This window comes from Hydractinia symbiolongicarpus, chromosome 12 (genome assembly GCF_029227915.1).
Source record: "Hydractinia symbiolongicarpus strain clone_291-10 chromosome 12, HSymV2.1, whole genome shotgun sequence".
NCBI classification, from domain to species: Eukaryota; Metazoa; Cnidaria; class Hydrozoa; order Anthoathecata; family Hydractiniidae; genus Hydractinia; species Hydractinia symbiolongicarpus.
In genome coordinates, this window is record NC_079886.1 from 19168649 (window position 1) to 19186473 (window position 17825).

At 32.5% G+C, this 17825-nt stretch overlaps 1 protein-coding gene across 1 annotated transcript; it reads right to left on the reverse strand.

The window, feature by feature from the left end:
- Positions 1–1890: 1890 nt before the first annotated feature.
- LOC130621810 (uncharacterized) lies at positions 1891–16318 on the reverse strand. The gene is made up of 7 exons (XM_057437161.1): positions 16107–16318; positions 11493–11604; positions 10990–11120; positions 10651–10750; positions 6918–7015; positions 3961–4087; positions 1891–3077 (listed from the first exon to the last, which is right to left on the reverse strand). The coding sequence occupies exons 1-7, from the start codon at positions 16277–16279 to the stop codon at positions 3015–3017; spliced, it is 804 nt and encodes a 267-aa protein (XP_057293144.1). The 5' UTR covers positions 16280–16318; the 3' UTR covers positions 1891–3014.
- Positions 16319–17825: the final 1507 nt, after the last annotated feature.

Sequence of the window (17825 nt, forward strand, 5' to 3'; positions counted from 1 at the left end):
GGGACACTCCAATTAACGTATTTTTGACCGTTTTTCTTTTAATTTTGTGAAAACTAGCAGAATTCTATGCAACTACTCCTTAAATTGCCTTTATCTAGAGACACAAGCATTAAAGATTTTGTTAGGGAATAGAACTAATATGTTTTCCTTTTGTTAATTTAGTAAACAGTAGGTCAAGCAATATTTTTGTTATGTTATCATTCTCGTAACCTTAAAAAATCCAGAAAAATCCAAAAACTATATGTATTTGCTCTTATTAACGCCTCTGATAAGCGTCTCCTATTAAACGCCGCGTCCAAAAGCTTGAATTTTAAATAAACGACGCGGCGATTATTAGAAGAAATACGCTACTCGATTGATTGAAGATAAGCCTGCAATCACCCTCGTCCCCAGGGATTAAAGCCCTTTCGATATGAGAAAAGCAAAAATCCCTGCTGGCAAGGCTAGCCTGAAAGTTCTTAAAAAGTGGACACCCTTCATTAGCGGACGGATTGTTTGTGTACCAGTCCGTTGATTGAAGAGAATGCTGTAGTAAAATGGCCTGGGGAAAAGCAACCTTTTTTCGGAATGATGTCACCTGCAAAATATAGTAACTTTACCGCCTTTTTCGTTGTTGTGGAGTTTCGAGTGTGGTTACACGAAAGAAAGTGCTGTTTACCATTCCCGTCCCTAGAGTTTTTTGAGATTAAAACCTAATCCCAAAGAGCTCTGGGGTCGAGAATGGTTTATCATTCAATTAGAGACTGATACCCCAAAAAAGTAAGTGCTTTTTATTTCTCTTAGACGACTAAAATGGCTAATTTAATTTTTTAGGTCTTCTAACAAAAACTTCAACGAAGCGGATAATAAAAACAATATAAAATCGGTCAATTTCATTGATTATTTCTTTTTTTCATTTCATCGTTTTCTCTGCTTTAGTCCTGTTCTTTTCTTCCCAGCTCTCTTTTTTCTTTGCTACCCTCGCTGAAATTGTTACAGGAAGAACTTGAGCGCAGAAACTAATACAATGCTGTTTTTCAGGGATGGTTTCAGGCCTGGCCAGGTCTCGGTGTTATTCTAACCGGTACATAATCCTGATCTACAAATTGGATCCCATGAATGAGTTTTGTTAAACTAAACATTGAGTATAATAATTCATGTAGACAAAACTACACTATACTAGGCAACCTGGCTTACTATTTTGTCCACCATTGTAGAAAGTTAGGTTTTCCCTTTGATTTTTGTCTCAAATTACCACTAATTTATTAAAAAATGTCATGTTTTTGAACTTATCAATTTTGCAGTTACAGAAATCTCTTTAATAATAGCCGTATTCAGTCTGTCTGTGTCCGCGAAAACCGCGTCCTGTTACGGAAACATGAAATTTGATATATAAAGGACGGACGACCCCGTGAATTTTTCCACGGGTTAACGACTAGTCTATATTATAATACCCGTAAGCGTCTGTTTGTCACGCAAAATGGTAACCGCAGTAGCGAGACAGGAAATGCGGCTAAGAAAGGACGGGTGAACCCGTGTGTTTATCCACGGGTTAACGAGTAGTTCCTCAAATTACTGAAGCTTTAACATTCGCAAAAATTAATTCCGCAATTTTTTGGAAAAAGTAGTCAACCGCGAAAATATATTACACAAAATAAAGCATCTTGAGACCACTCATCCGTAAAGAAAAGTTTCATTAAAATTTTGACAGCGAAGCACATAAAAATGTTTTAGTGTCCACCACTTTAAATTTTCTAACCACAACCTCGTTCCCCAGGTACTTTTTCCCTTTTATTAGGTTGATAGCGGCGAAAATTGTTGTACGCTCCGTAATAACGACTTAGAGGCTAGAAGACTCTGGGGACGAGGACGTCCAAAGCTGAAAGGGTTAAAAACTAAATATCAAACAAGTGTAGGGAGAAAAAAGATTCCATTTTTATTTTTTTCCACTTTAGTGAGTTATCAAAATATTATGAAAATGTAAAAAAAAATTACAAACATCAGAATTTCCTGCAGATAATATATATACTTACATTGCATATGACAACCTATTACATTTCGCTTTAATGTACGAAACTTTCACACGAAAAATTGGCCAAAACAACGAAGAAAGTTAGACCGCGCGAAAAGGCTTAATTAATTTTAATTTTCAAGCTTTTTTTTAGAGGACAGTAAAAATTCATATATTAGTCAATTTTAATGATTATTTTTTCTCTTTTTTTCATTTCAACATTTTTTCTACTTCGGTCCTAACTTTTGTTTCGTTCTTCTCCTCGGCTCTCATCTTCTTCTATTACGCTCACTTAAAATGTTATTTAGGAAGAATCGCAGAGACAAATACAATGCTGTTTTTCGTGTTCTTTTCACTACCGCTATAGTTTCAAAGATACCGAAGTGAAAAATCGGCAAAAGAGAAAAATAGGCCAAAAAATCGGGAAAACACGAGTATTTTATCACTGATAGCATGCTATAGTAGAACATATAATAACCCATACTAGTCATTAAAATGACTGGAAATGTTCTTGCCCGCGAAAATTTTTAAAGAGAGCTATTCGCGAAAGTTACAACCGTTATTTTTTTGATTCGCAACAGCTTCTTCCGTTTAAATATATACGTTTAAAACACTATTTAAAGAACAGGCTGTAAATCGGCAATGTCTGTTGTATTAGCTATACTATCTCTGCTATACTATCTATTCTGTAGTAGGTATACTACTACTGCTATTAATACGTTAGCATTGAAATTTTCCTAGCAGAAAACATATATAAAAAAAATATTTTACCTTAATAAATTATCAAAAAGAGATTTAAAAATATGACCATTACAGTAACTGATGCAAGTAAGAGATTGTCATTAAATTTCGACTAATAAGCGTAAAATTCCATTTTTATTTTATCCACAAATGACGTACAATGAGCAAAATGGCTCACTTTATAAGTCATAAAAATATTGAGAACACAAATTATAATCTACAAGTTCAGTTATTACGATTCTGTAAAGAAGACGTGTATATTACGTGAACTAAATCGTACCGGCTAAATCGCTTCATATTCACCTTTATTCCCTTTGATTTTATCCTTTGTAAAGATAAAACCATCCTATAAAAACAGAAGTTAAAACTTTAGTTTCGTAGAATTTTCTCTCCATTCCATTCTGTGGATATTTAAAAAACTAATAAAAAAATAATAACAAAAACAGATAAATACAACAGTAACAGCCAGTAGGATCAAAGCACGTGAGGTATTGGCGTTCGAGTCAATATCTTCTGACATACATATCGTAAGTATATTAATAATGGCTGTGAACTTAGCCATATCAATTTAATAAAATAGGTAAAAATAAAAAATAAAAATTTTGTTTATTATTGGATATTTCGGTATATTCCTCACCTCATGGTCACTAGAATGCAAAATTTTCAAATTATATACATTTACTATTATTACACTGTTAAAAGTACGCAATTATGTTGGAAAAACAAAATGCCATCTTCAAATTCGCTTTAACACTTAAACATCCGAACACTCCACTGCAACCGAACATCTCATGAACAGAAATCATACGTTCCTATTTGGAAATGTTAAGATTACCGCAACGGGGAAGAGTGACAGTGAACTTTTTATTGACGAATCACTAACCGTTAAAAAACTAAAACAAGATCACGCCATCAATGTTGCGCCGTATCCTCTGGAGACGTTCTAACCGCTTACTCTTAACATTCTCATAAGTAAATATACATAACTTGAAAATTTGGCTGATCTCGCATTTTAGTGATCACGGTGTTAGAAATACACCGAAACGTCTAGTGATGATAAAAACTTCATTTTTTATTTTTACTATACCACGAAAGAATAATGAAAGAGGTAGTTCAACCTGGAGTTTAATAGAGGCTGGGAGTTTATTATAGCACTTACTATGCAAGAACTCAAAGCAATAACTCTTACCAACCTCTACTTAAAAAACAAATTTAAAAAAACCGCATACCTTTATTTTAGCAGGAAGGTCTTTCCAAAATTCATATTGTGGTATGGTTTCTGTACCTTCGTTATGTTTGTAAAATTTAAGAAATAAAAATCCACCGACAAAGTAAACAAATAAGAGTACAAAGAATCTAAAAAAAGAAGGAAAAAATAACACTATAAATCATCTTAGATATTGACGGCCAAATTTAATTAAAATGACAGAAACATATTCAATATAATCTATTCGATATGAGCACAAATTTTTGTGTAAAAGAAACTTTGAACTTTCTTGACTTAACTAGCAAGCTCCTTCTTCAGAGTTCTGCACAGAAACGTACTAAATTATTCCATAAAAAGAAGCAATAAAGAAGCCTGTAACATCTTTATAGAGGTATCATTACCTTCTTAAACTTTTAACAAATGTGATGCTCTCTAAGAAAATCGACCACTTCTCTTTTCGTATTAAAAAATACAAAATACGGAAAGACGGCAACTTTGAAGCTTCGCAGGGACGCTTTCTCGTCATTTTAGAAGGAAATACGGCAACTTTAAAGCTTCGCAGGGACGTTTTCTCGTCATTTTAGAACGAAATACAGCAACTTTAGAGCTTCGTAGAGAGCTTTTATCGTCATTTTAGAATGAAATACAACAACTTTATAGCTTCGCAGAGAGGTTTTCTCGTCATTTTAGAACGAAATACAGCAACTTTAGAGCTTCGCAGAGAGGTTTTATCGTCATTTTAGAACGAAATATGGCAACTTCAAAACTTCGCAGAGACGTTTTTATCGTCATTTTAGAACAAAATACAGCAACTTTATAGCTTCGCAGAGAGGTTTTATCGTCATTTTAGAACAAAATACAGCAACTTTATAGCTTCGCAGAGAGGTTTTATCGTCATTTTAGAACGAAATACAGCAACTTTACAGCTTCACAGAGACGTTTTCTCGTCATTTTAGAACGAAATACAGCAACTTTAGAGCTTCGTAGAGAGGTTTTATCGTCACTTTAGAACGAAATACAGCAACTTTATAGCTTCGCAGAGACGTTTTTATCGTCATTTTAGAACAAAATATGGCAACTTCAAAACTTCGCAGAGACGTTTTATCGTCATTTTAGAACGAAATACAGCAACTTTACAGCTTCACAGAGACGTTTTCTCGTCATTTTAGAACGAAATACAGCAACTTTACAGCTTCACAGAGACGTTTTCTCGTCATTTTAGAACGAAATACAGCAACTTTAGAGCTTCGCAGGGACGTTTTCTCGTCATTTTAGAACGAAATACAGCAACTTTATAGCTTCGCAAAGAGGTTTTATCGTCATTTTAGAACGAAATATGGCAACTTCAAAACTTCGCAGAGACGTTTTCTCGTCATTTTAGAACGAAATACAGCAACTTTACAGCTTTACAGAGACTTTTTCTCGTCATTTTAGAACGAAATACAGCAACTTTAGAGCTTCGCAGAGACGTTTTCTCGTCATTTTAGAATGAAATACAGCAACTTTAAAACTTCATATACACATTTTCTTGTCATTACGATTAGGATTATGTTTACGGCAACTTTAAAGAAAAGAAAAGTTTATATTTCACAAGTTTAATAGGTTTTTAATTTGTTCATTTATTTCAAAATTCGTTTCAATAATGCGTCATGTACCTTTAGCATCGTCTGACTTTCGATATTTTGACAATCGTATCAGATCGTTTCAAACTTTTTTTTTACAATATTGTTTCAAAATTGTTTCATTTTTCGTATTAAATTATATAATCGTTTCGTGAAAAAAAAATTAAAACATTTAATTCGTTTCATAATACGATTATGAGACGATGTAAAAAAAATAATGAAGCAATTCCTATATAATGAAAATCGTTTCAATTCAATAATAAAAAGATCTCGGAGACGATCCCTTTTTTTATGTTTTCGAATTTTAAATCTACAGCGTGTTTTTAGAAATGCGTATTTTTGAAATACGTATTTTTAAAAATATAAATTCCGCATTTTTTAAAAATACGAAATACGGTTTTTTAAAAAAATAGGCGTATTTTTAAATACGCAATTCGTACTTTTAAAAATACCATAAACGGAATTCAATTGTTTTAAAAATACGAATTAAAAATAGAAGCGATCGATTTTCCTAGGGAGCATCACAAATACAGTCCCTTTAATTTTTGAAATTGTTTACCCAGGATAGTCTCTTTAGTTCCTTTTGGTACGGCTATAAACGAGGGTCCTGCGAAGGAGCTCCTACTGCATTTAAAGCTCCTATTTAAGCTAAAAAAGTTGTCCGAAGACAGCAATCGCTCCGCTGGACAAGAGCCTATGATACCAATATACTCATGCTGAACAGATAGATTCACACTTTTATAATTTCTGAGCCCAAGACCTCCTGCACTGGAAGCTAACGCTCCACCCCTACCAGTCGTGTTCTCGTTGCTTCCTTCACAAAAAAACTTTCGAATTTATTGCTATGTATTATATTATGCAGACTTGTGTACCTTTTGTTTGTAGACCTTTTGTAAAATACCACAAAAAAAATAGAAATTATAATTCAGTATTATTCATTAGCAAATTGCCTATATTCTTAAAGGGGATATAATTTTCAATAAAGTGGATACATTTTCTTGTATCTTGGCCTTCTGAGTGGTCTGGTTATTGCACATTGTTTTTCAGAATTTTTGAGGATGAAGAGTAACATCAACGAAGGAGATTTTGTAGACGCCTTAACTTATTCTTAAGTCACTTTCGCATCGCTTTTGTCCTTTAATCTTCCCAATACATTCCAAATACTTCATCAAAGCTGATGGAGAACAACAACCTTAAGTTTCACAACAAAATCAAGCCTCAATAAAGTTTTACTTCTAATCAATTAAGAAAATAGTAATGCATAATTCTATTATATACATAATAGTTTTACAAAACCATCAAGCAGCTACATTAATCCCGTCATCAGCAGTTTCATTGAAAGTAACAGAAAACTTACAAAATCACCAATATAGTGCCAACACTAACATTTCCGGGGTTTTTACTGCTTTGCTTGCAAGCTCCGTCACAAGCACATTCACTTGTTAAAGTAAAGGACTAAAAAGGAAAGAAGGTGGAAATTTAAAGAAGGAAGTAGCTAGTAATTATTTTCCTATAGCAAAATTGAAGCAATTTCACGCTTTTTATATTCTTGCAGAAGTTTTTAATATTAAAAACAACAAAAGAATTTCAATTTTGACCAGATAATGATCAAACAAAAATCGGGTTTTTATTAGTGGTTATTTTAACGTGGATGACTCGCAAATAGGGAAGTGTTCCCAAAACACTAATACGACGTTAAAGACATGTTCCCATTTAGCTGGCATTACCGCTATAGTCCAAAACGATCACAAGCGTTTTTACTAGTGCGTGCATACTTACAGGATAACTCTGATTTTGACCAGGAGCGCACACGCTTAGTAAAACAATTGTGCCTAAATTGCGCTAAAGCGGAAAATGGAATCGAGCCTTAGTGCAGAAGGCAGGAAAGAATCGTGAAACATCGATTTTTTAGAGGATAAATGGTTAAATGGCTTTTTGTCCAAGCGTTTCACAGCAGTACAATATGTGATTGAGTGTTTGCGATTTCTGATACCGAGAGATAATCCCCACGATAGATTTGAAAAAATATTTGTTTAATTTTGTTTTTTGAAACGATCTCCATACGAATTTGAAACAACTTTAAAGGGGAATTAAGCCCAAATTTTTTTTCTTCAGAATTATCTTTTACAAACCCTACATATTTTGATGGTATATAAAAACTTGAAATTCTTTGGATTTACATCCCTTTTCTAGCATAAAAGTTACCAACAGTAATCACCATGTTAAAATCAAAATAATATCTGCGATGGAGATCTATGACGTATTTTACGCTCATTTCAATTTTTTGATCTCTTCGTCTTTTTAAAAGTTGTTTACACAATGTGAACAACGTAACGATTCAAAAAAAAAAAAAAATCTGGTCCCTTGTACTTTATTTCGCTTTTTCGTTGTTGTTATTGTTTGTTTGAAAATGCTAAGTACCGTTATGTATCAACAAATTCAAAGTCAGTAACTGGTGTACCTCATTTCCGTACAACGAATCAAAGTTTAAGTTATAGTGTAAACCAGGATAAAATAATTGAAATTATTCATTAATCAAAACTTCTTTAAGAAAAAAGTTGTTATTTGAGCCTTGTGGTCTTCTCCTTTTTTATTTGTTACTCCAGGAACGACATTATTTTTAATTTAATAAAATAATCTGCGATGGTGTGTATTTTCATAACAGACCTGTAAGATTATAAAGCGAAAAGTGAGAAAATAAGGAGAAGAATGTTTTATTTTTGTGTGGCTATGAGAAATATGGTCTTTGAAAATATTTACGAGAAACATATTTTTTGAAGAAAAACTTACTTATTGGTATATGTGGAGAGTTCATTATATTTTTTCTGGTATCGTTGATGTCATATGCTGGCTGTCTCTAACACTGTGCGGTTCAAACATAAAATTTCAAAATCCTTGTGCATCGTGATGCACTTGTTATTATTCAACTAACTTGTCATTCAATAAATTAGAAAATTCTTAACAGCACTTGCATTCCATAAGAGTAAAGGAATTAAAAATAACGCAACATGTACAGGTACAACAATGCAAATTTTCAAGTCTGCTTGAATTCAATTCGTCTTTTTCTTCGCTATCACTAGATTCATAAGTCACTTTTTCAAGTTCTGCTTTGGAATATTCAGGCTTATTTATGTAACATCCTGTTACTGACGTTTCACTAGAGTCACTTGAATATTCTAGAAATAGGGGAGTCAGAGCAGGAGTTTAAATTTTTCATATCTCACTGCTTGCGCTCAGGGCAAGCTTATGCTTCTTCAGCGTAAGATACGTCACAATAAAACAGTCTCCAGAATCAGCCGCTTTGTTAAATTCGTTTCAGTTCAAAATTTAAATGGCTCTTACCGTTTGCTCATAGCAGGGGAAACTTTTATATTAAAATCAACCTAAATAATATTTATTTTTCAAATTTTATTATTAAAAAATTATTTTTTTCTACAGAAAATGTTTTTATTTCTTCCAATTTATCTTAAAATAGTTACAAATCGTTTTGTCTAATTAAAATTTCTTTGAACTACGTTTCCCAATCGTTTCACATTCGTTTTGAAATAAGCAATATAAATTCCTTTCAACGTTTTGTTAAATTCGTTTCAGTTCAAAAACGCTGTAAAATCAATTTCAACATAACACATTATCATTCATGTTTATCACACGTGGCCAATGTCTAAAGTTTGTTTAAAAAACATCAAAACAGGGACACCTACACGCCAAATGTCAAGTCTTGTACCTCTCAGAGCTTTAGATAATGGCCATCATTCGAAACTAATCCTTACTTTTTATTAAACCCTTATAATCAAGAAAATTAAAAAAATTCTTTAGGATTATCCTTTAGAACTTGAAACTTAAAACACATCTTTGTTTTACCAAGGACAGCATTATGCAAAGTCAAGAAACATACCTGATTTTTCCTGAAATCCCCCGATACTCAATTTACTTGAAAAAAAAATTAGATTGTCTGGCTATTTTCGGGTCTTTTATAATATATAGGAATTATGTAAGAACTGGAAAGTATGTTTAACAAATAACTTTTAATAACAGAAGGTTAAAATTTTGCTCTAGAACTAAAGTAATTAAATTTTAGGCACAGCATTATTTTGGACAAATTTTGATAAGGAAAAGAAAAGAAAGAAAAGTGCTGACATAGGCAAAAAAGTTATTGCTGCCATATTGTTTCTTTATCATTTATTATAAGTGTGCTAAGTTCAATTCTCTTTGGAAAAGCCCATCAAAAGTACATCCTCCACACACGAAAATAGTTATAAAATTATATTTTTTTATTTTGTTTTTCTTTCTCTGAATATTTGAATATTTTTCCAAATGTATTTTTTAATCCCAAATTGTTTATTTCAATCTCAACAGAATAATTTTTTTTGTGCTAAAGATACTTTCTCACTCCTTTGCGTTTTAATACAAGCTTGTGAGCTAGTATTAAAACGCAAATGTGTCCCACAAGAATGGAAATTTTTGCCACTCTAAGCATCAAGACGGGAGTAGTCGTGTGTTTGAATCTTATCTTGGTAACTATTTTTTCCCTTTATTTGCTTTTATAAATTTTATTTTTTAGAAAAATAAGTGTTCAAAAGCATTATTTAACTAACAAATAAAGTAAAAGTGTTTCCAACAAAGTTTACAAAAGTGAATGTAGGCAGAATTAAGGTCTCCCCAAATGCCTGGAAAGTAGTCTGCGAAAAATAAAATTTTAACAACATTACGTAAGAGAAAGGAAGACTTTTATTGAGCATCAACATTTACCGTTCCTCTTCTGGGCTTCCCTTTCGATGAATTTCTCGTTCAAGATCTTACAAATCAATTTTGAAAAAAACTACCTATAGTGTGTATGTCTTGTCTAACTTTGTAATCACAATCTAAAAGACTGCTTTTTGTAATTTTTATTCGCGAGGTTGTTTCTGTATATCATAGGTCTTGTTTCTTTATTTTCTTTGCCTGAGGGATTGGAAAATATTAAAAACCAGAAAAATGTATGCCCTATTCTACTCCGTTTGGTGCAGTAATAGCAAGTCTATAAACATGAAAACACACACACACAAATAAGAACATTCCTCTTTGTTTGTTTAAACAAAACTGAAACTTACAAAAGTGGACGAACTTTGATCAGGTTCTTTTGTTTCTATTGGTTGAGACATTTGTGGTTCTGAAGCCTTTGGGTCACATATTAACTTAACCTTTGTATACCTGAAATGATAATTAGTCACAAATTAATTATATGTAAATTTATTATATGAAATTTTTATTGTAATGTAACTTCTTATAAAAAATCAATGACGTTCGTCACCATAGCTTTAAATGTTGTCTTCTTGCAAACAAGCAATCAATGACAACTTAAATCAGGGTTCTCAGCCAAAGCTCAGAAATTAAAAAAAGCTAGTTGAAAATCTTCGGATGTACAGGTTGGCTATGAACTAAAAACCTACCTGATGTACTTATCAGGAGTAGGGTCCCCTGCGTATAGAAAATTCAAGTTGCTACCATCAAATTTTGTTGAAAATCCTTTTGCTGTTCCAGCAGAGTAGTACAATGATTTGTCTGTGTTGTGTTGACATGACTACAAAGATACACATGAACAGGAGATATTACAGCAACATCTAACTAGTCGTCACATTTTAAGACAGTTACAGGGTTTAAATTACATTATAGCGTATGTATGTTGTGATAACATTGTTAAAAAAAGTGTTCTAACAAAGCCTAAAATCACCACAAACAGCACACAACTTTTTTATGTTAGAAATTTTTTTACAGCTTTCATTACAAAACTTAAGCATGATGTATTGTGTTATAAGAAACCTTTCTATTGCCTTTATCACATTGTCAGAAATAATGTTCACAGTGGGCAGAAAGTTTCTTTAGATTACAGATAGAAAGAGCAATACTGTAGATATACTTGTGCTATATGCTTTAATAAAAAGCAATTACGTACCAAGCAATCTATACATCCTTTTTCTTGTGCTCCCTGTTTTTCTTCTGTAAACGGTGTACATGGATTGTAATCCAATTGATAATCACTACCTTGAAAACCTTTGTCTTTAAACCTAAAAATAATAATAATAAATCAGGGTGCCACTTTTACAAGATCCAAAATTCTTAACTTTCTCTAATCCATTTAAACCTCCCTAACAATACCAGTAAAATGCTTTTATCACAAGTAACAAGTGATGAAACTTCATGTAATTTTATTCAAAGACTAAATTTTATCAGTACTTGTCTGCAGTTTTAAAATTCTTGATAATCCCTGACATTCCTACAGAGGGAGGGCACCCTGTCTTTGAAAAAAACATTGTTTCACATGTTGTGTCATTTTCTTTTTCTTTTAGCATTATATATGCAAACTATATTTATATTGGCTAGTCTTTCGGCTTTAATCATTTTCTTCATGTTTACTGAAACTACTCAATATGGTGCTGCAGAAAAGAACCTGGAAACAGTTCTTCTTGGATGCCTAACCCTAATCCTGTCAAATGATGCAGCAAGATGATCGTTACTGTCAAGAAAAAACAGCTCACCAGGCAGAGTTGTTGATGTCAACATGTATTTATTGTTGTTTTGACAAAGAGCAAGACAATATCATTGATCCCGTAAATATATCTGAGAAAGTGTTGGTTTGCATCACAAATATTAGGAAGCAAAAACAAAAGATTACTTAGGGAGAAAGAATATTAGAAAGTCTTATGGAAGACGAAATGTTTGGATTTACTAATTATCGGTTGACTTTAAAAACCTGAATAACCAATCTATTTGAGAAACACATCATTGTGCTTCTCCATTTACTGTTGCCTCTTAAGACATGCTGGCACCTTTAAATCTGCATTTGATGCCGTGGATGGAAACAGTTTAATATTATTGGTTCAGAAATCTCAGACATTATTATCATTAATCACGGAATAGGGTTGTTGCCTTATCTCAAGGGTACATTGCAGTTGGGATACCCGCAAATTTGACAAAATTCTAAGTTTATTCTCTGACAAAGTAAAAATCGTAGCCAACTGTTTAATTTATGACAATAACATAGAGGAAACCATTTAGTATGCTTGGGACTTCCTCTTGATGTGACAAAGATGGCATTGTCAGTTTTGCCAACAACAACTTACAGAAAGTGGCATTGTTCCATAACAGAAACCCTTTTTGGTATTCAAAATATTTCTGTTTCGAGTTCATGGTTTGGTCTGGTCAACCAAGTTGCATGGGCGTACTCTATTGGACCAATTATAAAACCCTCCCAAGAGCTTGTCAAAGCAAACAGTACCTTCCACTAAGTCAACACATTCAACCAACTTGATATTGACCCAAAGGAAATTCTGATCAATAAAGTATCTGATGTTATCCGTGTTTTTGCTTCCAAATGATACACTTGTTTTTAACTAAAATGGCTAAAGAAAGGACTGGGGTATTTACTTTTTTAAAAATACTGCTTGTGCCCACTCTACAATGCACCTGTTTGCCGCTCTGAAGGATTGTATTGTGTATTTGCTAGCTTGCACTGTATTAAAGGAGCTAAAGAGAGGTGTTCTCTCCACCAAAGGCAAGGGTCTTGCCGTATCCGGGATTCTAAATCATGCTTAAAATTTTGTTGTGGCTGTCCAAACTTGATTGTCATCACTGATCATAAATAAATTTCAGATATAAAGAGTGAACTCTGAGGTATAAATTCATCATCCAGCACTGCACTGGCAAATGAAACATAAGACCAGATGCTTCGTCCCCTAATCCATTCAATTCAAATACACAATCGATTATTCGCAATCAAGTTAGTGCAACTGAGATAATTGAAAACCATGTCTTTGCCACACATCAGAAGGCTACCAATATGATTGCCCATAACATTGGCATTGCTCCAATAACAGACAGTAACACTCCAACAAGAACAAAACTCAGTGCATCGAATGACCTATTATACGAACACCTCATTGATGTTATTTGTGAAGGCTTTTCTACTACAAAATCAACCATAGAACCAAAGCTGAAAGAATGCTGGGAAGTAGGTGACCTGCTATGAACTAGCCAAGGAATAGTACTTTTGAACAAGCACATTGTCATGCCATAAGCCCTTCGTCAACAGTGCTTAACAACCTTCACGCTGCATATCACGGATATAACAGTACCGTATTTTCAGGTATATAACCCACGGGTTATAAGTTAATATTTACGGCTTCCATCGTTGGTGCGGATTATAATGTGGTGCGTGTAATGTGATAAGTTTTGTATTTTCTGTCATTTATTGTGAAATTTAAAGTTTATACATTCAATGAAGAAAATAGTACCAATGGGATAAAATGCGTACATTAATATAACTGCATGCGTGATCCTATATATCTACTTAATCTTACTTCAACTAAGTGATTTAACTTTTTTCACATAGTGAAAATGCTTTAATTTTCTATTGCTTGCCAGTGCTAATATTACGAGCTTTTTCTGAAACACAATTATGAAGATCATTTTTCTTTTGTGTTAAATATAATTCTAATCTATTTATATCCTTCCATTCACATTGAGCAAATTGAAATGATTTGCTTAGAGCAATATAACAGGTATCATTTTTAGGTTTAATTGACAGGTATTTTACAACCTAGTGCCCAGGACTTAATTATTAATTCCTGTTAAAAATATTGAAAAATGTTAAAATTAAAGTATAGATAATAATTTTATTTTTTATTTTCGCTACTTTCGATCAACAGGTGGCCACTAAAAATATCGAAAATAAATATAACAATAAGACACATGCAACTATGTGCTCCTCATTGCCGCCATTCATTTTACATGCTGTATTGCTGAGATATAGATAACAAAATTTTATAAACATTAGAAAAGAACGTTTCGTACATCGCTGTTACAGACAATCCGTGATAATTATGTTGTTTATTTTTATGCCAAAAAAACTTAAATATACATACAAAACAGAGATTTTACTTTAGGTTTATAACCTGATAGAATGGTTTTCTTTTTGTTTGTTTGTTTAATCGCAGGGAGCAAGAGTTATTATTGGCTGAAACTATGTCTACAAATAAAAAGAAAACAGCTTTGTCTGATATAGTACTGTCAGCATTAGCAGAAGATTGACTTGACAAATTAATTTTAATTCATTAGTATTTCAGCAATTAGAGACAAGGAAGTTAAGACTGAGAAAGTCTCGTGTATGGGGTTCACGAGTTTAAACGTCCCCCACTTGTCTCCATCATGAAAAAAACAGAACACACACACATGTTTATAAAATGATTAGGGTAAGTAAAAATACGCTAAATTTTTTTCTTAACACGATGCGGGTTATGCAAAGGTGCGGGTAATTAGAACACATCGATTGAAATTTTATGCGGTTTATACGAAGATGCGGGCTATCTGATAGCATCTATTTTATAACTCACTGAAAAAGCTGAGCTGCGGGTTATATACCAGAAATTACGGTATGTCATGTTATGCAAATCAAACAGTTTATTTGCCAGCATAAATGCCACCATAAGAAACCATCAAAAGATTGGCCTTCCAACATAATGTGAGCATTAATTTTAAGGCAAGTAACAGTCATATCTTGTCACTGTTGATTGCTTCAGTTGGATGTTCTGGATGGATGATGGATGTTCTGTGGACATGTTGAAAATAATCGTATCAATCATATCCACAAACATTTTTTACATTTTATTTACACAAAAAAAAACTTGCGAATTTTTACACCTGTTAAGTATAGCAACAATGTAATATAAATTTTATCAAATAAATATTGTGTATTAGAGAATGAGCAACAATGTAATATAAATTTTATCAAATAAATATTGTGTATTAGAGAATGCAAATTCTATAAGAAACTTTAAAATTATTAAGACACATGGTCTGTGTATCCTCACAAATAGAACTGGATTTTTGTGGCAGGCAGTCTCGCTCTCTGTGAAAACCTTTCCTTTATTGGACAGTTTCCGTAGCTCCATTTGTTTGTAGCATGTTCCTGCAAAATTTGCACTCCAACCCTCTAATCATGTTGAGCCCCCTATTTTTATTTTATTTTCTTATACTTATTTTTAACTTATATTAGTTCTTTACTATTGTATAATTGACTTTAAATAATAAAAGAATAAAAAAGCTGCTGGTTGACTGTATAAAATTTAAAAAAAAAATAATGAATGCTTTGGGAAAAAAATAGAAAAAATATTAAATCTCACCCGAGTGGCTTTAAACATAAAATAGTCTAGCCTAAGGGAAGTTCAAAAACCATAGATTCAGTTGAATAACTGCACTGATGCAAATTCAACAATTGCTAAAAATGAATCTCAATTTATTTACAAACATGCAGGAAAATGTCATTTCATGTCAGCTTTGCCAGCATTGAAATAAAGGCTGCAAATGTCATTTCTAACTTTATGGAAGACATGAATGTAATTACTTTGGAAGTCTGGCGAAAAACCCAAAACTAGTTTTTAACAAGAGGTGTTGACTAAATGTTCAATGGCGATTGATTCAGGATGGTAAATTGCTTTAAAAAAGTTTGTTATAAAAGCACTACATGAATGAAACCGATTTTTTCAGACAGTTAAATTTAATTTCTACTTACTTGATAGAATTATGACCATCAATACCCCATAATGACACAATCTTTCCCGTATCAGACCATTTGCAGCTGCAATGATCACTAGGGTCACATGTTCTTTCGCCAAGATTGCCAGCATGGGAATTATTAAAGCACAGTACAATGCAAACAAAAAATAAAGTAAATGTCCTATCCATTTTTAATTAAGTATCTATATATATAACAAAAAATAATTTTTAGCAAGAAAATTCTTTGAACAATCTCTTCTTTCAATCAGCTAATTATAATTATTTTGCGATGAATAAATAATACACAAGAGCCCATTTGTAAGTTTAAAAGAGTGCAATCAAACGTGAGTTCTGCTTCACTCTTTTTTAAAAACTTCATATTGCAGAGTCAACATGTGTTACAGAAAATAGTAGGACTCTTATTGACTCGATTCAAACAATTCATGGAGATGCATCACTGATCACAATTTATTATATGTGATCAAAAAATTTAAAAGGCCAAAATTTTGATTTGAAAGTTTGTATAGCTATTGTACAAGAACTTCAGTGAAGAAGCTTTTCTGAAGGACTTCAGGCGTTTAGACTAGTCATATTTTAATAATTACAATGACCTCGATGAAGCATGTGAGAAATTAAATAAAAATGTTAAAACTGACTGACAAACATACTCCTTTCAAAACACATAGATTTTCCGGCTTTGTTGAGGCATGGGTCACCGATGAATTAATAATAGCCATTGAAGAAATAAAAATTTTTAAAACAGAATAAATCATCAAAACAAAATCCATCATAGAGCGGAAAGCTTTCAAACAAAAAAGACACCCATTTTGCAGGACTCCCAAAAACGGCCAAAATAACTTTGGAAAACACTAAAAAAACAGGTTCCGATAAGTCAGACAATACTACCTCAATAAAATGAGTGTTTGAAAATATTGGCACAGAAACATCTCACCCAAAAGAAATTTCAAGCCTCAAAATTTTCTTCTGGTACTACAATGTTAATTTACCTGTTAGGAGACACAGTTTTCGGTGGGCCCCTTTGAGACTGAAAGTGCCTAAAAATAATTAGTTAACGCTAAAACCTAATAAAGCTACAAGCTTGGACAGAGTTGGTTCATGACTCCTAAGACTACGTTCACCAGTTTTAAGTATATATATTTATATATTTATAAAGTCTTTTCAAAAAATCTCTGTTTTACTGCTTATGTACCTAAATATTGGAAGACTAAAAGGGTCTCATCCATTTTTAAAATTGGCATTAAAACAGATCTTACAAATTATGGCCCTTTTCCATTCTGCCAATTCCTATAAAAATTTTTAAAAGTTAATGCACAAGCAAATTTCACATTGTTTTATTTCAGGACAGATGCTTGACAGTCACAGAAAACCACTAAACGTAGGATCCCACAATAACCATATATACAGTGCGATTGACGTGAGAAATTAGAAATTGTTTTTTTGGTTGGCACTTTACATTGTCTGACAATGAGTTTGATTTGGTTCTGTATGTAAGCAGAACAACTTTATCTATATATATACCTAATATGACATTAAAAATACCTTTTCCTCACCACGGAATTATGTTACTAGTTTATTTGATCCAAAAGAAAACAAAGTATATATAGTATATCTCTTTAACAATATCCGTATTTTGTCCGTGTGTCCGCGAAAACTGTGTCCCGTAACGGAAACACAAAATTTTTAAAATGCGCACCAATACCAAATGCAACATATT